Source organism: Podospora anserina, chromosome 5, assembly GCF_000226545.1.
Source record: "Podospora anserina S mat+ genomic DNA chromosome 5, supercontig 9".
Lineage (NCBI taxonomy): Eukaryota > Fungi > Ascomycota > Sordariomycetes > Sordariales > Podosporaceae > Podospora > Podospora anserina.
In genome coordinates, this window is record NW_001914843.1 from 917,684 (window position 1) to 934,024 (window position 16,341).

General features: G+C 52.2%; 4 protein-coding genes across 4 annotated transcripts in view, besides 2 other annotated features; 2 read left to right on the forward strand and 2 right to left on the reverse strand.

The window, feature by feature from the left end:
• Positions 1-2,109, reverse strand: part of PODANS_5_10060 (uncharacterized protein) — a gene marked incomplete at both ends in the record, with an annotated part of 2,780 nt that extends 671 nt beyond the window's left edge. Inside the window, 3 exons of the mRNA XM_001904799.1 lie at positions 2-841; positions 909-1,385; positions 1,507-2,109. Coding sequence (XP_001904834.1) covers positions 2-841; positions 909-1,385; positions 1,507-2,109 — 1,920 coding nt within the window. The remainder of the gene's footprint in view (position 1; positions 842-908; positions 1,386-1,506) is intronic.
• A 3,237-nt stretch (positions 2,110-5,346) lies between these two features.
• On the forward strand, positions 5,347-8,569 carry PODANS_5_10070 (uncharacterized protein; the record flags this gene model as incomplete). The annotated part of the gene is made up of 2 exons (XM_001904800.1): positions 5,347-5,539; positions 5,742-8,569. The coding sequence occupies 2 exons, from the start codon at positions 5,347-5,349 to the stop codon at positions 8,567-8,569; spliced, it is 3,021 nt and encodes a 1,006-aa protein (XP_001904835.1).
• A 403-nt stretch (positions 8,570-8,972) lies between these two features.
• Positions 8,973-10,221, reverse strand: PODANS_5_10080 (uncharacterized protein; the record flags this gene model as incomplete). Its single annotated transcript, XM_001904801.1, has 2 exons — positions 8,973-10,030; positions 10,146-10,221. 2 exons carry the CDS (start codon positions 10,219-10,221, stop codon positions 8,973-8,975), a joined length of 1,134 nt encoding a protein of 377 aa, XP_001904836.1.
• A 77-nt stretch (positions 10,222-10,298) lies between these two features.
• Positions 10,299-11,162, forward strand: PODANS_5_10082 (uncharacterized protein; the record flags this gene model as incomplete). The annotated part of the gene is made up of 2 exons (XM_001904802.1): positions 10,299-10,520; positions 10,593-11,162. 2 exons carry the CDS (start codon positions 10,299-10,301, stop codon positions 11,160-11,162), a joined length of 792 nt encoding a protein of 263 aa, XP_001904837.1.
• Positions 11,163-12,077: 915 nt separating this feature from the next.
• Positions 12,078-12,165, forward strand: a tRNA (tRNA-Lys).
• Positions 12,166-15,640: 3,475 nt separating this feature from the next.
• Positions 15,641-15,775: a sequence feature (rRNA 5S pseudogene?).
• The last annotated feature ends 566 nt before the right edge of the window (positions 15,776-16,341 follow it).

A 16,341-nucleotide genomic window follows, 5' to 3' on the forward strand; every position in this document is an offset into this window, starting at 1 on the left:
TCCGCAAGCTGGTGCTTGAAGCATTGCGCGGCATTGTTCCAGGTAACGCCATGGGCGGGTTGTACGCAGCCGGCGTGGCAGTCCCCGACGGTGCGATCAAAGTGGACGAATCGTCATCATCATCATCGTCCTTCTCGGCGTATGGGTTTTCCAGTCCACTACTCTGGGAAGCCATCCACGTGAAGTTCGTTGCCGGTCTCTCCGGGCTTTGTTGCACCTGGCCTGTCTTCTCCTTCCGTTGCTGCTCCAGTCCGGTCGCCCACTTCTTCATCATTTCCTCATTCTGGAACTTGATGATAAAGTTCTCCACGCCGGGATCACCCTTCCACCAAATTTGGACAGTGTATGAACCAGTCTTCGACAGTGCTACCACATCGGTCACATTCGTCATAAAAATCCGACCCTTAAGCTGGAGCTTATTGTTTTTGTTGCGAACCTTCGGTCCAGTCGACTTGGTCTTGTCCTTCTTATCCTTATTCTTGCCTGGGAGCAACTCTTTGCAGCAAAGCAAGATGTTCTCAAAGAGATAGATCTCATACTGCGTGGGTAACCCATCAGCATCATATATCTTGTTGTCAAAGACCCCCCTGATGAAAAGGTAATTTGCACTTACGTCCTTCTCTTGATCACTCTTGCCCGGAATAACGGTGTAAACACCGTGCAATATGAGTTTTCCAAATTGGCTGACTTGGTGGTTTTTCCAGTCGTCAACCCTGCCCATCAATTCTTCCAGTGCTTCGTCGAGCTCTGCGCGATCGACTGCTTCGTTGGCCTTTTGTAGCACGCGGCTGGCTGCTTCAATACCTGCCGAAAGGTCTGCTCTGACTGTTTCATCGTCACACTTCTTGAGCAATTCCTATCTCCAAGTCAGTACACGGCACACCGGTAACATGGGAAAATACACTTACGTTCAGAAGAAGTGGATATTTGACCAGTCTTTGCATCGGCTTCAGCAAGAACCCGTCAAGCGTGTTCAAGTCGCAGGCTACAGCGTGTGCTGCCGTCTGGATCTTGTCAAACACCTGGCTTGCTAGTTTGCCAGCCTTTTTCTGGTTTGCAATGAAGGGCTGGTAGCAGTTGTTGAATACCTCCTCGTAGGCTACAAATGGGCTTCCCCATTCTTGCCTGGCAGCCGGCATTGAGTTTGTCGTTTCTACCCTGATTAAGAATTTGCGTTGGCAGTCCAAGATGGCATTGATGTTAAGGAAAATGTTGTGCACAACATCTCCTGGAATAATGCCCCTCTCTTCTAGTGTCTTCTTCAAATCCTGTAGGTTCTCGAGATCCTGGACGTACTTCCGTTCCGTGTCTACCATCTCGCGCACAACGTAGTCTCGGTGGCTCATTTGAGAGCCTGGTTGCATCATATCGTCTTCGGGATAGGGCTGAACTTCGAGCATAAGACCCTTGACCTCGAGAAGATCAAGAACATAATTGATTACAGAGGTAACCTGAATCATTGTTAGCAAAACACCCAACTAGATCGGTGGGAAGGAATAAACACACCTTGACGAAACCCGTCGTGTCCTGTCCTGTCAAATCCGTAATGATGAAAGAATCAGCTGCGGGAACATTGAGCTTGGATTTGCAAGCCTCGACAAATCTCAGGATCGCAATCTTTGCCAGCTTGGACTTGTTGGCTCCAGGGGGTTCATCGACCTGGAGTGGCACTTCGGGTTGGAGAGCATTGTAGATAGCTAGCAGTGGAAACCCTGATCGTAGCAGCTCCCAGAGCGATTCCACTGGTCCCTCCATGGATTCGGCGGCCATTTCATTGAGTTGCTCTAGATACCCCTCAAAGCCGGGAACCTTGGCCAGCCGCTGCTTTAAAGAAACGCATATCTGGTATAGAGAGCGCGACGCATCGGCCTTTTGGTTGATGATGTTATTGGTGGCCACGACATTACCAGTGGATGATGCGGCGAAGGTTGTGGCGTTGTTCAGAGAGTTGAGAGACGTCGAGGAATTGGTTACTGGAAAAGTGGACGAGCCAGAAAGCTGGCTCACGCGTGGTGGCGCGCCAGGTACAGTCATGCTGGTTAATCTATCGACAACATCCATTGTTGCGGCAGGGCCGGTGTTCATGCGGAGTAGGGGAGCATGGGCCATAACCAGCTCTCCATCCGCAGACCGCCGTGTGGATTTGCCTGTAGAGGCAGTAACCGGAGTCGGCGTCGACGTCGGGCCTCTACAGATCTCGATCGGTCGGTCGGTCGGGGGAAGGGATTGAATTCGGGATACAACGGCGACGCAGCTAGGTGCTCGCTGTGTAGGGCGGATGAATGTCAGGTCGGTCGGCTCGCGGAATGTTGCAACCTAGCCAGAGCTGAAGTCTACTTTTTTCGAGGATCTCGAGTCGCACCGGGTATTGTCGAGGCTAGGTTGTCGGCTCCCGCCTTGTTTGCCTTGTCCCACAGCGCTTGCTTCCTCGCCGCCACTTTGTATCGCTTGCCGGCGGAATGGCAGGTGCTGGCCGCGGCGTCTCTCTACCGGTTGCTAGTGCAAAGTACCCAATCCGTGATGCTGCGAGCCTCGGCGTCGCAGTCTATCAATGTCGTCTTCGTCGTCGTCGTCGTCGTCGTAGTCAAGAGCGTTGCAACACTGTGTCTTATGTTCCAGTCTCGTCGGGCGTGGCCGATCCCAGTTCCTGCGTGGTGCTGCTCTCTCCCGTGGCTGGGGTGGCCTTGGCTCGTCGGCTCCCTTTCTCGCGGACAGCGTGTGGCTGAGTGGTGGTGGTGTGTCGGTGTGCGGTCGGGTGCGTGCGAGGTGTTGCGCCGGCTCGCGATGTCGCAAAAAGTGCGAGGATAACGTTGACGAGAGTGCTACTCGATCTCACGCACGTAGCGGGTAGCGGGTGCGGTGTTGAGATGTGGTTTGAAACGAAAGGTCGTGGCAAGGACCGCTCTCGGAGATGGTTGGTTGGCGTGCGAAAAGGATGAGCCAGCCCGGGGTTGGGGCGTTGTCTCTTCAGCGTGTGGGTTCCAGTTCGCTGTGGTCTGTGGTGGTGGTGAGTGCTGAGTGGTGCCCGTGGGAGAAAATGGGGGCCAAGAAATGTGCGGGCGGGGCGGGGACAACGGCCGGGTGTGATCAACGGCTGGCGGCCAGTGTCCCTAACTTTAGGTACTTGACCGCTAGCCTGCCCGCTGACGAGATTCCGCTTAGGAAACGTCATTTTGGCCTCCATTACTGCTGGGAACGAATGTAATGCATTTTTGATTGTCTATGTGACTGTCGCTGCTGCTGTGATGGGCCACCCTTGGCTATAGAATCGAAACATGAATGTTGATGTCCCCTTCTCAGCCTTGTTAGTCGCCAATGTCCCTCGCGGTAACGGTAACGTGCTCTCTGCAGGAGAGTGACATTCTCCCCCGTCTCCCTCTGTGTGTGCCTGGTCGATCGGCCAATAGGTCCAGTACAAAGTGCGGTTTACCTGACAATTCCATGTCGTGCCGTTCCGCATGACTGTTTTTGGAATCAAGTGTCCTGTGTCGAGTGTGTTTGGGAATAACACATCCCTCGAGCTTTGCCGAAGCGTGTTTCGAGCCTCCATCGTCCAAGTACTTGTCTACCCGATCTTTTTGCTGTTCTAGAGAGAAGATAACAACCCTTGGAGAATCAGGATATGGATGACTCTTAGAGATCAATGCTTACTATAAACAATAGGGCCGCGAGTAAGTGAATGCAGATGAGTTATTGCGTTCATGTACATTCAAATCAGAAGGGGTCAAACTTGCTCCACCTCCCATCTTGGTACGTCTCCATACTGGGCTTTGTGCCTTGCCCAACCAATTTCCAACATTTTAAAGCCCTCGGAAGACGGCAGCGTTTTCCTTATGGCTTCCATTTCTGAGATGGTTGCTCTTCTAGAATATCTCCCTCGTTGTCGTCTTTGCCGTTTCCAACCGGCGATGCATGAGGCGGAGGGGTCGTGCCCCTCCATCAGGCATCAGGCATGATTTGGGGTGGGTCCAAAATGTTTCAGGCGTTTCCCCAATCTTCGGCGCTAATCCATATTTGACTTCCAAGTGGACCACTCCCTAAAAGCTTAAGCCAACTCTTGACAACCCCAACCCTTCTAAAGCACGGCAACGTCAACAGCAATGGTCCCGTCACCACGTTGCTGTCAAAGAGCCTGCAACAAACTCGGAAATCCCGCCGTCAAAGATCTTTGTCATTCCATCAGGCCACTGCAAGAACAATCAAAAATGAAATTCTCTGAGTCTCTCGGGCCCTGATGCACCCCGAAATTCCATTTTGAGACCCGAGAGTGTGGTTGCGGAATTTTGGAAGAGAACAGGATCTTTTCCATGATCACCTATGACGAGTCTGTGCGAGTCTCTCCTTTAAAGCGTCGAGTTGTCCTAAAATCGAAGCCACTAGGCTCTACCTGGTGTTGTTTGGGGGAAAAAAAGGACCTGGGGCTTTCAATGTGGTACCTGTATGGTTGTACATTTTGAACGGCTTCAGCCACTCAATCATATAAGCCTTCATTATTAGAACAATCATCAACACATACACCATAGTAACTATAAATGCCCACATACCAGCTTAGAGTTCAGCCTCGTCGACGGTGGCACCTAGTGGAATCCAAGTCAGCGACCAGGATAAAGCGGGAAAATAAATGCATAATCTCATCAGAAGCCGCCGAGTGTAAAGAAAGGTTTTACAGCAAGTAGACACTACCTACTCAAAACCGACTTTTGGTGATGGCTCTGTGCTGTTGTTCCATAATTTCAATTTGAGGTGTAAGCGGGGCTAACCGCTTTAAGACCGCAGTAGACCGCTCGGACCACAAAGTATGAAAAGTGGGACCAACCCCCAATGCCGGGTTTGTCAGCGACGCAAGACTTGATGATGTCGATGCCCCGAACATAGAAGGCCCAGCCACTGCTGAAGAAGAGGGAAACAGGTATCTTCGAGTGACACACGACAAAGGAGACTTGTGGAAGCATGCACAACGCTTGGCTTCTCTCAGCCTGCCCACCAGCTAGAAATCAATCATTGCGGAGGATTCGCTGACCAGCGCAGCGAATCGCCAACGGACCCAGCTCTGGAGTAAAGGCACGTTCAGTCGCCATTCCAGCTTCCAGCTCCGCACTGCCCTGTCAGTGGTCTTTGGAGCCTGAACGCAACCGCCATTGTCCAGGCACACAACCACAACAACTCACACTTGCGTATCTCGCTCTCGGGCGCATCACAAAACAGAGTCGTCCTTGCGTCTTCGCTTTACCTGCCAACCCGAGGTCGTGTCCGTAGCACCAGGCTCTCGCATTCTAGGAGCGACAGACCCCAACTTTTCCGCCCGCCGACTCCTGGCAGCGCGCTTACTCCGTAGTGTTGCAAATCATGGCTGGTTTCGCTTCCCAGGCCGACGAAGGTTACTCAGAAGACCCCCTGACCGCGATTTCCGCTTCTGCATCCTTCTCCCACAAGACGCGCGACGATTCGGTCTCGGCCCTGAGTTCCTCTCAAGCTGCATCGGATTTCCCGGCATGGATGCTTCAACATATATCTAACCTCTCCATTTCTCGCAAGACCGGTACGTTGCGCTCCAAGCTGTTCCATCCAACAAAGGCTAGTGGCCGCGGCGGGTGGCTGATGCTCCGGTTGCACCCATGCCATGCTTCCCGATGATCCTATGGTTTTGATATTGTGCCGACTCCAACTCTAACCTTGACACCGGGCAGAACTTGCGATGGCGCTCTTAAATGACCTTCCTACCTCTGTAATCTCGGAAATAGTAGAACACCTCAACCCCAGACTCAACATCGACTTCATCCGCTACCTGCCCCCCGAGGTGTGCCTCAAGATTCTCAGCTTCCTCGACCCCGTCTCGCTCATCAGCGTTGCGCGCGCATGTAGAACATGGTACAGCCTCGCTTTGGATCGCAAGCTGTGGGAACAGCTGTATTATATGGAGGGCTGGTCTGCAAAACCGAAAGAGATCGCCGCCTGGGAGAAGAGCATCAATGGAGTTCGTCAGGGAGTGTCACGGCGAGTTGACTCGGAAACTGAGGGTCATGCGCATAAGAAGCGCGCCATTACCGTCTCTTCAAACCTCGATGCTGACATGGATAGTGTCATGCTGGACGCGGGAGCAATAAAGCAGGAGCCCGCCGAGATGGACGCGTCAGAAAGCAGTCTGTTTGGCGGACCGACAGGAAGTGCTGACGGTGGTAGCATCTCACGAAGACTGGATGATCTGGAAGTAAAGAGTGTTGGCTCAGGTTCGGGGTCGGCGAATAAGAGCGCCTCGCTGGACAAGGGCAAAGGGAGGGCACGCTCACCGGAATCCAGTTCTTCAACGCGATCCAAAGGCAACTTCTTGGACACAGTACTAGCCACGCCCCTATCAAGATTACCGAGATCCACGCTATGGGTTCTGGATGACCACGACCGCAGATATAAGCTTAATTGGAAGCACGTATACACAATGCGCCGACGCCTCGAGTCCAACTGGGACCTAGGAAAATACACAAACTTCCAGCTACCCCATCCTAATTATCCAGAAGAAGGGCATGGGGAATGTATTTACAGTCTGCAGTTTAACCCACAGTATTTGGTCAGCGGCAGTCGAGACCGGACGATCAAGGTGTGGGATTTGGAGACACGGCGCTGCCTCCGCACCTTGTCGCAACATCGCGGGTCGGTTCTCTGCCTGCAGTTTGACTCTGACCCCGAGGAGGACATCATCGTGTCAGGCAGTTCGGACTCGGACGTGATCATTTGGAAGTTCTCGACCGGAAAGGTGATCCAGACACTCAAAACTGCCCACCGGGAATCTGTACTCAACGTCAAGTTTGACAAACGGATCCTGGTCACTTGCTCCAAGGATAAGCTGATCAAGGTCTTCAACCGCCGACCTCTGCGCGCTGGCGACCTTGGATACCGGGAGGTGAGCCCCGTGCCCACCACCATCAACTACGGTTACAACATCCCTATGGCTCCCGAGGACCTCCCACAAACTCCGGCTTGGACTTTGATCGGCGTATTGGAAGGCCATAGTGCGGCCGTCAATGCTGTTCAGATCCACGACCGGGAAATTGTGTCTGCAAGCGGTGACCGCCATATCAAGGTTTGGGATTGGCCGACTCAGACATGCAGCCGCACCATTGTTGGCCATACCAAAGGAATCGCATGCGTTCAGTACGATGGCCGGCGAATTGTCAGCGGTAGCAGTGACCATGAAGTAAAGGTGTTTGACAGGGCGACAGGTCTGGAGGTAGCGAGCCTTCGTGCGCACTCTGCTTTGGTACGGACGGTTCAAGCTGGATTTGGAGATTTGCCCTTCCAGGCCGAAGATGATGCGGAGGCGGCAAAGAAGGTGGATGAGGCTTACTTCAAGGCGCTCGAGGCAGGGTTACTTGACGGCACAGACCGCCCGAAAGCTGGTCGTCGGCAGGGAAATGCAGGATCCAGAAGACCGGAGGACATCTGTGCCTACGGTGCAAAGCTCCCACCTGGAGGCGGAGGGGGCAAATATGGCCGGATCGTCAGTGGCAGTTATGATACTAGTATTATCATCTGGCGCCGAGACAAGGAGGGCATCTGGAAAGACCAGCAGCACCTCAAGCAAGAGGAAGCCGCTGCCGTTGCGGTCAAGCTGGGACGGACAACACTTCCCCCGGTGTCGAATTTCCTGGACGCTGCTGCTGCGGCGATCCCTTTACACCCTTCGGTGCGACCGGGTCCCTCGCAACAACCCGGCGGTTCGTCAAGCACGCTCACAGCAAACAATTCCCTACCAACACAGACCGCGAGCGCACCACCAAGCACATCGGCCGGGCCTTCAGTACCGCCTCCGAGATCGGATAGCGAACAAATACGGGCGCTAATCGACGAGGCAATCCAAGCAGGCGCCCAAGCCTTTACACGCGCCATCGGCAACCATCCCATCATCTTGACACAGCGACAGTACATTGAAGGCAAGATCGACCGATTGCAGAACGCTGTCACACGGAGTCAGCTTCGACAAGCCTTTTCTGGTGCTTTGATTAGAGCTCAATTCGAGCAGACCAGGCTACGACGGGAGGCTCAGCGGAATGCGGAAGCGATTGCGGCAGCAACGAACGCACTGACGGGCCCTTCAGCATCTTCACAACAACACAGAAGCAATACCGAGCCTGCTCAGGCATCATCATCATCGTCGTCATCAGCAGCACCGGCGTTACCGGCAGCTCGGCTGTTGACGGCTAGCCAGCAGCAGGCGGCCGTAGCGTATCAGGCACATGCGGAACTGGCTTCTGGGGGACACGGACGTGTGCATCAGGTACAACTCCCTCCTGCTCCTTCTTCCACCTCCACCCCCACTGCCCCGGCTCCTGCTCCTGTTCCTGCCCCTGTTCCTGTTCAGACAAACCATCACCCTCATCATCACCATCCACACGTTGCCCATAATGCTCCGGTTGAGGGCCACGACGCGGCTAACCCGGCGCGCGTGTTCAAGCTTCAATATGATGCGAGACGGATCATTTGCTGCAGTCAGACGAGTGTGATTGTGGGGTGGGATTTTTGCAATGGGGATAAGGAGTTGGAGCAGGCGGCGCAGTTTTTTGGGCCGGTGGAATAGATGGGGGGATGCAGGAGTGTGAGATCTTTGTTGGAGTTTTTGGAGGAAAATGGGTGCTGCTGTATGGGTCTCGAGAAAGGTGCGTGTGTATAGCTTTGTAGTTTGTTCTCAGGAACTTGTTTCTTTTTTTTTTTTGCCTGATCATTTTTTGGATCGATACATAACGACATTTGGGGGCGGGGAAGTGGTATTTAATTAGAAGGGGTTTTTAAATCATAGCATTATCCGACCGGGAGATATACGAGAGAGGCCATGATGGCTCTTCAGCAGGTGTGTCTGTGGCAATGGTGGGCGTTGAACAAAACTTTGTTGTCTTTTTTGCCTATAAAATGTACCATGATCCCCACACACTCCATTCCTTGTACACAGCCGCGCTCTCTCTCCCATCTTTTTGGGGGAGACATTAACCAGCAGCCTCCTTGACCTTGCCGGCCTGCCCAGCAACAGGCGGCTCATCGATAAACTCGGGCACCTCATCCTGCATAAAACTCGGCAGTGAATTCATGTCCCCGCCCATCATCTCCCTTTCCAACTCGACCTCCTGCCCCAAGGCTTCGAGCTCGGCATCCAACTCTGCCTCGTCCACATCTTCGGGAATGTCATAACTCCTCGCCAGGCTTTCCTGTATCTCATTCCCCACGTCCAGCAGATCCGCCATCTCGTCCTGCAGGCGCTCAATCTTGTCGATGTCGACCTTGCCGTACTCTTTTTTCAGGGCCTTGTTTGTTTGCTTTAGTGCGTCGATGGTGACCATTGTGTTTTTGAGGTTGTCCTGCATTGTCTGGGCCTGCTCCATGTTCCAGACTTGGGACTGGAGCTGGTCGCGCTGGGCTTCGTATTGTTTGCGGCGCTGGAGGACTTTGAGGGCTTTTTGCTTTAGGGCGGTCTTGCCGGGGCCGTCGCGCATTTTGGAGAGCTTGGTTTGGTAGGTTGTTAGCTCGGTGTTGAGGGCGGAGAGCTTGACGTCGATGGAGGAGATGCGGGTGTCGAGGGAGGTGATGGCGGTGTTGAGGGTTGGTTTGGGGGCTTTTGGGGCGGGGGTGCCGAAGAGGCGGTTCATTTTGGCGGTTTTTGGGCCTGGGAAGGGCTTGGAATTAAGGGGGGAGGTTGTTGTTCGGAAAAAGGGGTTGCGATGGCGATGATCGCAATGGTGGTGGTCGCGATAGTGGTTTGGTGGTTGGGTTTGGAGGGAATGCGACAAGCGATGGTTGGCTGATGACGATGATGGGCAAGGCAGCGATGCTTGGAGGGGCTTGTGTGGGGTTGTTGGGGGGGAAGCGGTTGTTACATAAGCGAGGCTTTCGCTTATCGGACTTTGCCAAGATAGAATGGCGGGCAACGCCAACCCCGATTGCCGATTGTTTGGTAATCTAGGTATCAAACAGTACTCCCTTTGCTCGGTTTTTAGAATGCCGACGAAGAGTATGGTTGACATCACTGGCGACGATATAAAGGCAAGTACTACCTACCTTAAGTCTTTCATTTTCTCAATATCTTTACTGTATCGAGCACTTTCTACTCTAAATTCTCCAAAAAGATAATTTGGTAACCAAAGTATCATACCCTCAACGACCACACCATCGCTGCAATATGGCATCCAACACCATCCTTGTCATCGGTGCGACAGGCCAGCAAGGCGGCGCCGTCGTCATCAACCCGAAGTTCCATCAGACAGGGGTCATCAACTCAAAGAAACATTGCGACTTCTACGACGACCGAGACTACTGAGATGGTCACGGCAACTACGTCTTCTGCTCCTGTTTGCTCCGGCTACACCGAATACTGGTCCGCCTGCTCGTGCATTGGTGCCGTCGCCGACATCACCGAGACAGTCACCGCTGAGATCGCTGAGACCTCTATGTCAATGATCTCTGCAACAGCTAGCAATACCATTTCCTCCACTTCTGTGTTTGTCGTGGACAAAACCGTCACCACAACTGATTACCCGCTCGTGACTGTGTCCACCACGTCAACCCTCCTCACCAACACCAGGACTACAACAACCACCACGACCACTGTATAGCCAGTCCAAACGATCAATGTGGTTGTGGTTGGAGGCATCTATTCGGCCCGGTACCTCTCTGGCTCCGACAACAGCTATATAAGCTCGGCTGCCAACTTAGCTGGTGCAACTAATATTTTGTACCGCCCTGGTGAACAGCCTCTGTTGGCTGCCGACCCTAGGATCAAGCTCTATGCGAGACAATACGACACTAATCCCCACGGTATCTTGTACTTTGCGAGCGACCAGGTGGCTGCTGGAAGGGGAGATGCGGTTGTGACATGCAAGGTTGACCAGGACGGCTTCGTGATCTGCATCGCACCTGGGACGGGGTACACTAAGCTCACGACTTGCCCCTCCTCGGGTATCTTCATTTTGTCGGCACCGGACTACAGGTCGCCGGGCTGTGCCGAGCCGGTTCAGTTCAAGGTCGGGAACAGAGTAAGCAAGCTGGTCATGCTCGACGACCCCAGCCAGTTTAGAGGCATGTACCTCACAGGCTCCGTTTCCGCCTCTCTGAGTTTTAGTGACAGCGCGGGTGGCGCAACCGACTTCGGGCATACCTCTAGTGGACTATGGGACGTTAGTTGATAAGGATGCGGCCGTCTTATTCCTGAAGACACGCGACGACGCTTTACAGAGCGGGGATCGGTCTGCGACATGCAGCGTTGTCCGGGACGGCCTCATGAGATGTTCTATATCTGCGCTGGAGTTGGGTTCGTTATGGCGCTGCGATATAAACTCATTATTGCAACAGCGGATTGGATACGCCCCGGCTGTGTTAGAGCTCAGCTCAAGGTCGCGTAGATGGTCTGCGTGGTGGGGCTTTACACCTAGGTACCTAGTTATAAAGAGATTGCGCCGGGTAGGGGATGGGAATGACGCGGTTTTACATATGTGTACCCCTAGTGGCTGATGGGTATAGAATACGTAAGATGAGTGTCTTTTGAGATCTCTTTCGTCCAATTTACACATGAAGGTGACAATACTTATCTCCGAGCACTGTGACATATTTAATGTAGGTCAGCATGAGGAACGATTCGCGTGAATAACATTGCTAAGATAGTTTCTGAGAGGCCGGTATAACCGAGGGGAGCACAGGGTTTGGTGTAAGTCGGATCGCTAAATAGCCAAGTTGAAAGAGTACATACCTTTATAATGCCCCTAACTTTGGTACTATTCAGCGAAGCACACCCAAGGCCGACTATGAAGGTGCTCCGAAAATTCGGAATTTCCAATTCCCATAGCCCATCAGGGTACCACTGAAAAGCAGAATCATCTTGGGCAAATGCCTGTTGAACTGTCTTTCCTAAGTTTTGCCACTTCAGCCTTAACAACATCAAACCTTGATCCCAGTACAACAAGTGGGTTCTCAACCTCCACCAACCACAAGCCACGCAAAAAAACGAGGGAAAAAAACTGAAACCATCCCAAACGCCGAAACTCCCGATCCATGAAGCCAATTCCCAGCCAACCCGTCCATCAACTCAGTGGCCAAGGCACATCGCCCGGCTAGCTCAATCGGTAGAGCGTGAGACTCTTAAGGAGTTCCTCCGTAATCTCAAGGTTGTGGGTTCGACCCCCACGTCGGGCTCAATTCCCGTTACACGATGTGGTCATTTCTTTTTGCCCATAAAAGCTCCCTGTCTGCTCAGAAGGGTCCAGAACTAGTAGCCATGAAGACAAAAAACCGCACCTTCTGAACAACAATGAAGACTCGAACCTGTCATAATGATCACGAGGGCGAGAACGTGTTCCTTGACCTGATAGTCCACTTTATGTTTTGAGGGAAGTTGCTGACTCAGCAAACGGGCTTACGTGTTAATAACGGTAGACGTCTTGAACGGGATGTTTCTTGCGATTCCGTTTCCCCACTCCGTTTCCCAAATCTACAGTTGTGTGTTTCTAACCACTGCTTTGTGCCCTTCATGTCACCAACGCGTTGCAAATTTTCTTCGTATCCAACCAAACGCGTTTGCGGCGGTTGCAAGGCGCAGCTGCCCTTGGCATGAGGGGTAAATGGATAAAGCCACTTTTCCCAGCCGCTTTTGCGTATTGCTCCCCTTTGTGGGCTAACATGGGTTAATGTAATCACGCTCCATAGTCTGTTAACTTCACAACCTTCGATGGGGTAGATTACTCCACTGCCTTGGCGGCGCTCCTGATAGACTCATCCAAGCTTGGCCCAAGAACGAGAAGAAGGTCGGGCTTCTTTGTTGATTATGGTTGGTGAGATTGGCGATGTTTCCACCACCCCAGTTATTCTCAGCTAGGTAGAGGATATTTGGCCAAAGTCGGCCAATGGAGCTCTTCCGCCGTATATCAATCCAGTCCTGGTTGGGGATGCCAAAAATCGACAACAAGGGCTCTTCTTCGTCCGCAAGATCTCCCTCCAGTTCCTCATCCTAGAAGTAAGCTTCACAGCAGACCAGGCATCGCAAGGATTCAGCACTGCCATGTAGTGGGATGCAATTTGCGGTAGCATCTTCACCCAACGAGAGGCTGATTGTACGTTCAAACCCGACCACATTCCCATTGTTCTCTGTGGGCTTACTGCTACTGGACTGTGCCGTGGATCACGAGTGCGAGCGCCAGGCCTCGCATCCGTCTCTGCGTATTTCTCAGGGCCTTTTCGTGGAAAACCTCGCCCATAGTATATATACTACTTTTGGAGTCGTAGTCCTGGACCTGTCAGCCAATACTAAGGCAGTAGAATTCAACTAACTTATGGGAATACCGGCAGCCGTGCTGATCCCAGCCTTGTAACCACCAAGACTTGTTTAGCCCCAGCTACAACATTTGCAATGATTCGTAACTCGGGCTCTATAAGGTTCCAGACGTAAACAAAATGATCTGTCAGTATTTCACCATTCAGGTTCTGTGCGGTCTCCATTCTAGGTCTCCTTCTAAGCGATGAGGGAGAGTAAGAGACAGAAACAGGGGCACTAGAAGCTGCCTCAAATAGTAGCCTTTACCGCCCACCCACACTGGAATCGCGGGTGCTAATCCCGTCGCATTAGCAGAGAACCAACAAGATCTCGCCAAAGAGGCGTCTTGAGGTTGTCATTGGTTTTAGTACGTGTGGTTTACCCTGCTCAGCAGGAGGGGGAAGCCAGGGTATAACGAGAACACTATCGCCACCTCCCTGAGTCTCTCCAACTTCACCCATCTTTCTTCCTCGCTCCCCTCACTACATATATCTCCCCTCCAAGCGCTCATGCGGCCGGTCACTCTGTCAACCCTGGTTCAAGCTCGAGTCTGCCGGTTATCATACCGAGTGACCCATCTATTGTCCCCCCAAACCCGCCTGGTGGGACGGCTTTGAACTTGGGAACCTCGACAGGTTGCATTTTGCCAGGGTCGAGGAGATAGTCCGACACCGCTCGTCTTTGCGGTCGACCAGTGATGCCAATATAGATTCGCTAACTATCGATGACCAATCAACCGCTCACGTTCTCCGGAACCCCTGACGGTTATCCAGGGTTGCACGAATGGACCGTCCTCCTTCGACGGTCAGCAAGACTTGCCTAAATAAAAGCTCCTCCTCCCCGAAAGTCAGTCAGAATTACAAAGTGAATTGTATATCCCGCCTTAGACCGGTAGTTCTAGGCCTCTCAGAATATGTAGATAGGGGAAGGCTAACTATACTTACGGGAATGCCTGCGGCGGCGCTATTGCCAGCCCCGATGAACACTAAGTTCGCGCTGGAAATAGTATTGGCAATAGCACGCAGCTCGTATTGGTAGTCCTTTGAACGTAAACGTGGGATCTTGTGTTCCAATACCGTGCTGTCTAGAGGGTGTTCAGATGCTATCTTAGGCTGGGGAGGGGTAGGAGAGGTAGGAGAGGTAGGAGACAGAAAGCGGTGTGGCGAAGGCATCAGTGTGACGAACCCCTGTACAGAACCTCTGAAAGGGATACTGGTTGAAGGTAACTTCTGACAATTGGTTCGGTGCAGCTAAATAGTGCACAACAAGATGTCTCAATCACAACAGCTAAGATACCACGATTGTGACTTGTCATTGCATACTGCGGAACTGTCTATCTACACCAGCCAGTTCCTCCGTATATATAGACCTTGGGACCGTGGACCGTTGACTTACAGACGGTCCTCGGTACTCACCTTATTGGTCCGTCCTGAACTGTGGACCGTGAGCCCCGCCGCGGTCCCCGGTCCCAATCTTATTGGTTCTCTAATGATTGGCTGCGGGCGCCCGGCGCCCCGTACACTGTCTGACCTGCTTGTTGGCTTACTGTGACAACAGCCCCGAGGGGATTCTGGCGCCAAAAAATGCACCTCCATCACGAATGCGCGGGAGGTGTTCCGGAGTAATCAATGGGTGTGAGCGGAAGTAGAATGGGCGACACCTTCCGGCCTCCGTTGCTGCCGCCGTTTGTAGGTCGTTACGGAGACGGTGGTGGTCCGGGAACGCGAACGGGATCTTATTCGGCAAAACATCGGGCGAGTGACACACTAAACCCGCTGAGTCATCATTTACTCCTGCAATTCCCAAGATTTTGTCCTGAAATCTCTCCTCCTGTTCTCGCTCAATCAATCAACACCACCATCCACCTTTGGATGGTCTAACTCCACTGCCCTTTTGCCTGTATACTTCTGAATAAAACATGTTGCAAAGTAAGTCAATGTAGTTGAGAGAGGATTCTATACCACGCTTCGAAAGATAGTTGATAGCCGTCGAGGGGCGTCCATCAATAACACGTGAAGAGCCTTTGGTACGCCTATGTTTTCAAGCTAAAAAGCCGCATGTCAATTATTACTATTAGTGTTGGTTACTGTGGTCCGTCATATGATCTCTGTCTTCAAAGAAGACTGCAGCAGTCCCATGTATCTACCTACACAGGACCGTTTAAGCTATATCCTTCATTGAGTTTGGGCTTGGGTTTTGCTCCAGTTTAATTTAACTGCCGACCTTGTAGACATCAAAGTGCGAGGTCGAAGTTAAAAGGCATGACTTTTGGGGAGTGGTAAGATGCTCGATTAGTGATCTACCGATGTTTTCTGGACCCCGAAAATTCTTTTCCTTTCTTTAAGGCATACAGATTGCACAAGAAGTATCACATATGACCATAACCAACTGCAAACTCGGGATCCCGTCCGCTCTCCCCTAAATAAGCAGTTGAGTGCCGAACTAGTACTCAGGTGGGTGACCACTGGGGAATTCTCGGTGTTGTATGTTTTAAAGATGATTCCATCACTTTTACCAGTGGCAACTCTTTTTCTTTTTTTCTTCCTTAACAATATTGTAATTTTGTCCTGGAGAACCCTTTCAGGATGTCTGCATTACGGTCAACTTCCCAATTGACGAATCAACCCCGACCCCTCATCTCCTCGCGTTCGCTTCTTTTTCTCGCTTCCAGTTGAGCTGCATGTCAGGGTAGTATTGCACGGCGACCTGTTACTAAAACATCTCCAGCGGACCTAAATTTCAATAGTGGCCTCCTCCCCTCTCTCTTTCCCTGAGTTTGGCTAACTATGACCCTGGGCGCATAAGAATAGGGCAGGCAACCATTACAAGCACTTGGCGACTCGCCTCATAGGGCGACAGGGCTCTCGGACTCGGTAGCGTGGGTCCCATGCACGGATGCTATGTAGGGTTCGGAATAGGAGATGAGGCTGTTCAGCATCACAGGTGAGGTTGCTTTTGTATATTAAAGCTGAACTTTACTCCAATGCTGTTGAGTCCTGTCTCGTTTCCACCCTCACCCACGCCCACGCCTTCAACTTCCCGTCATCAACTCCATCGGCATC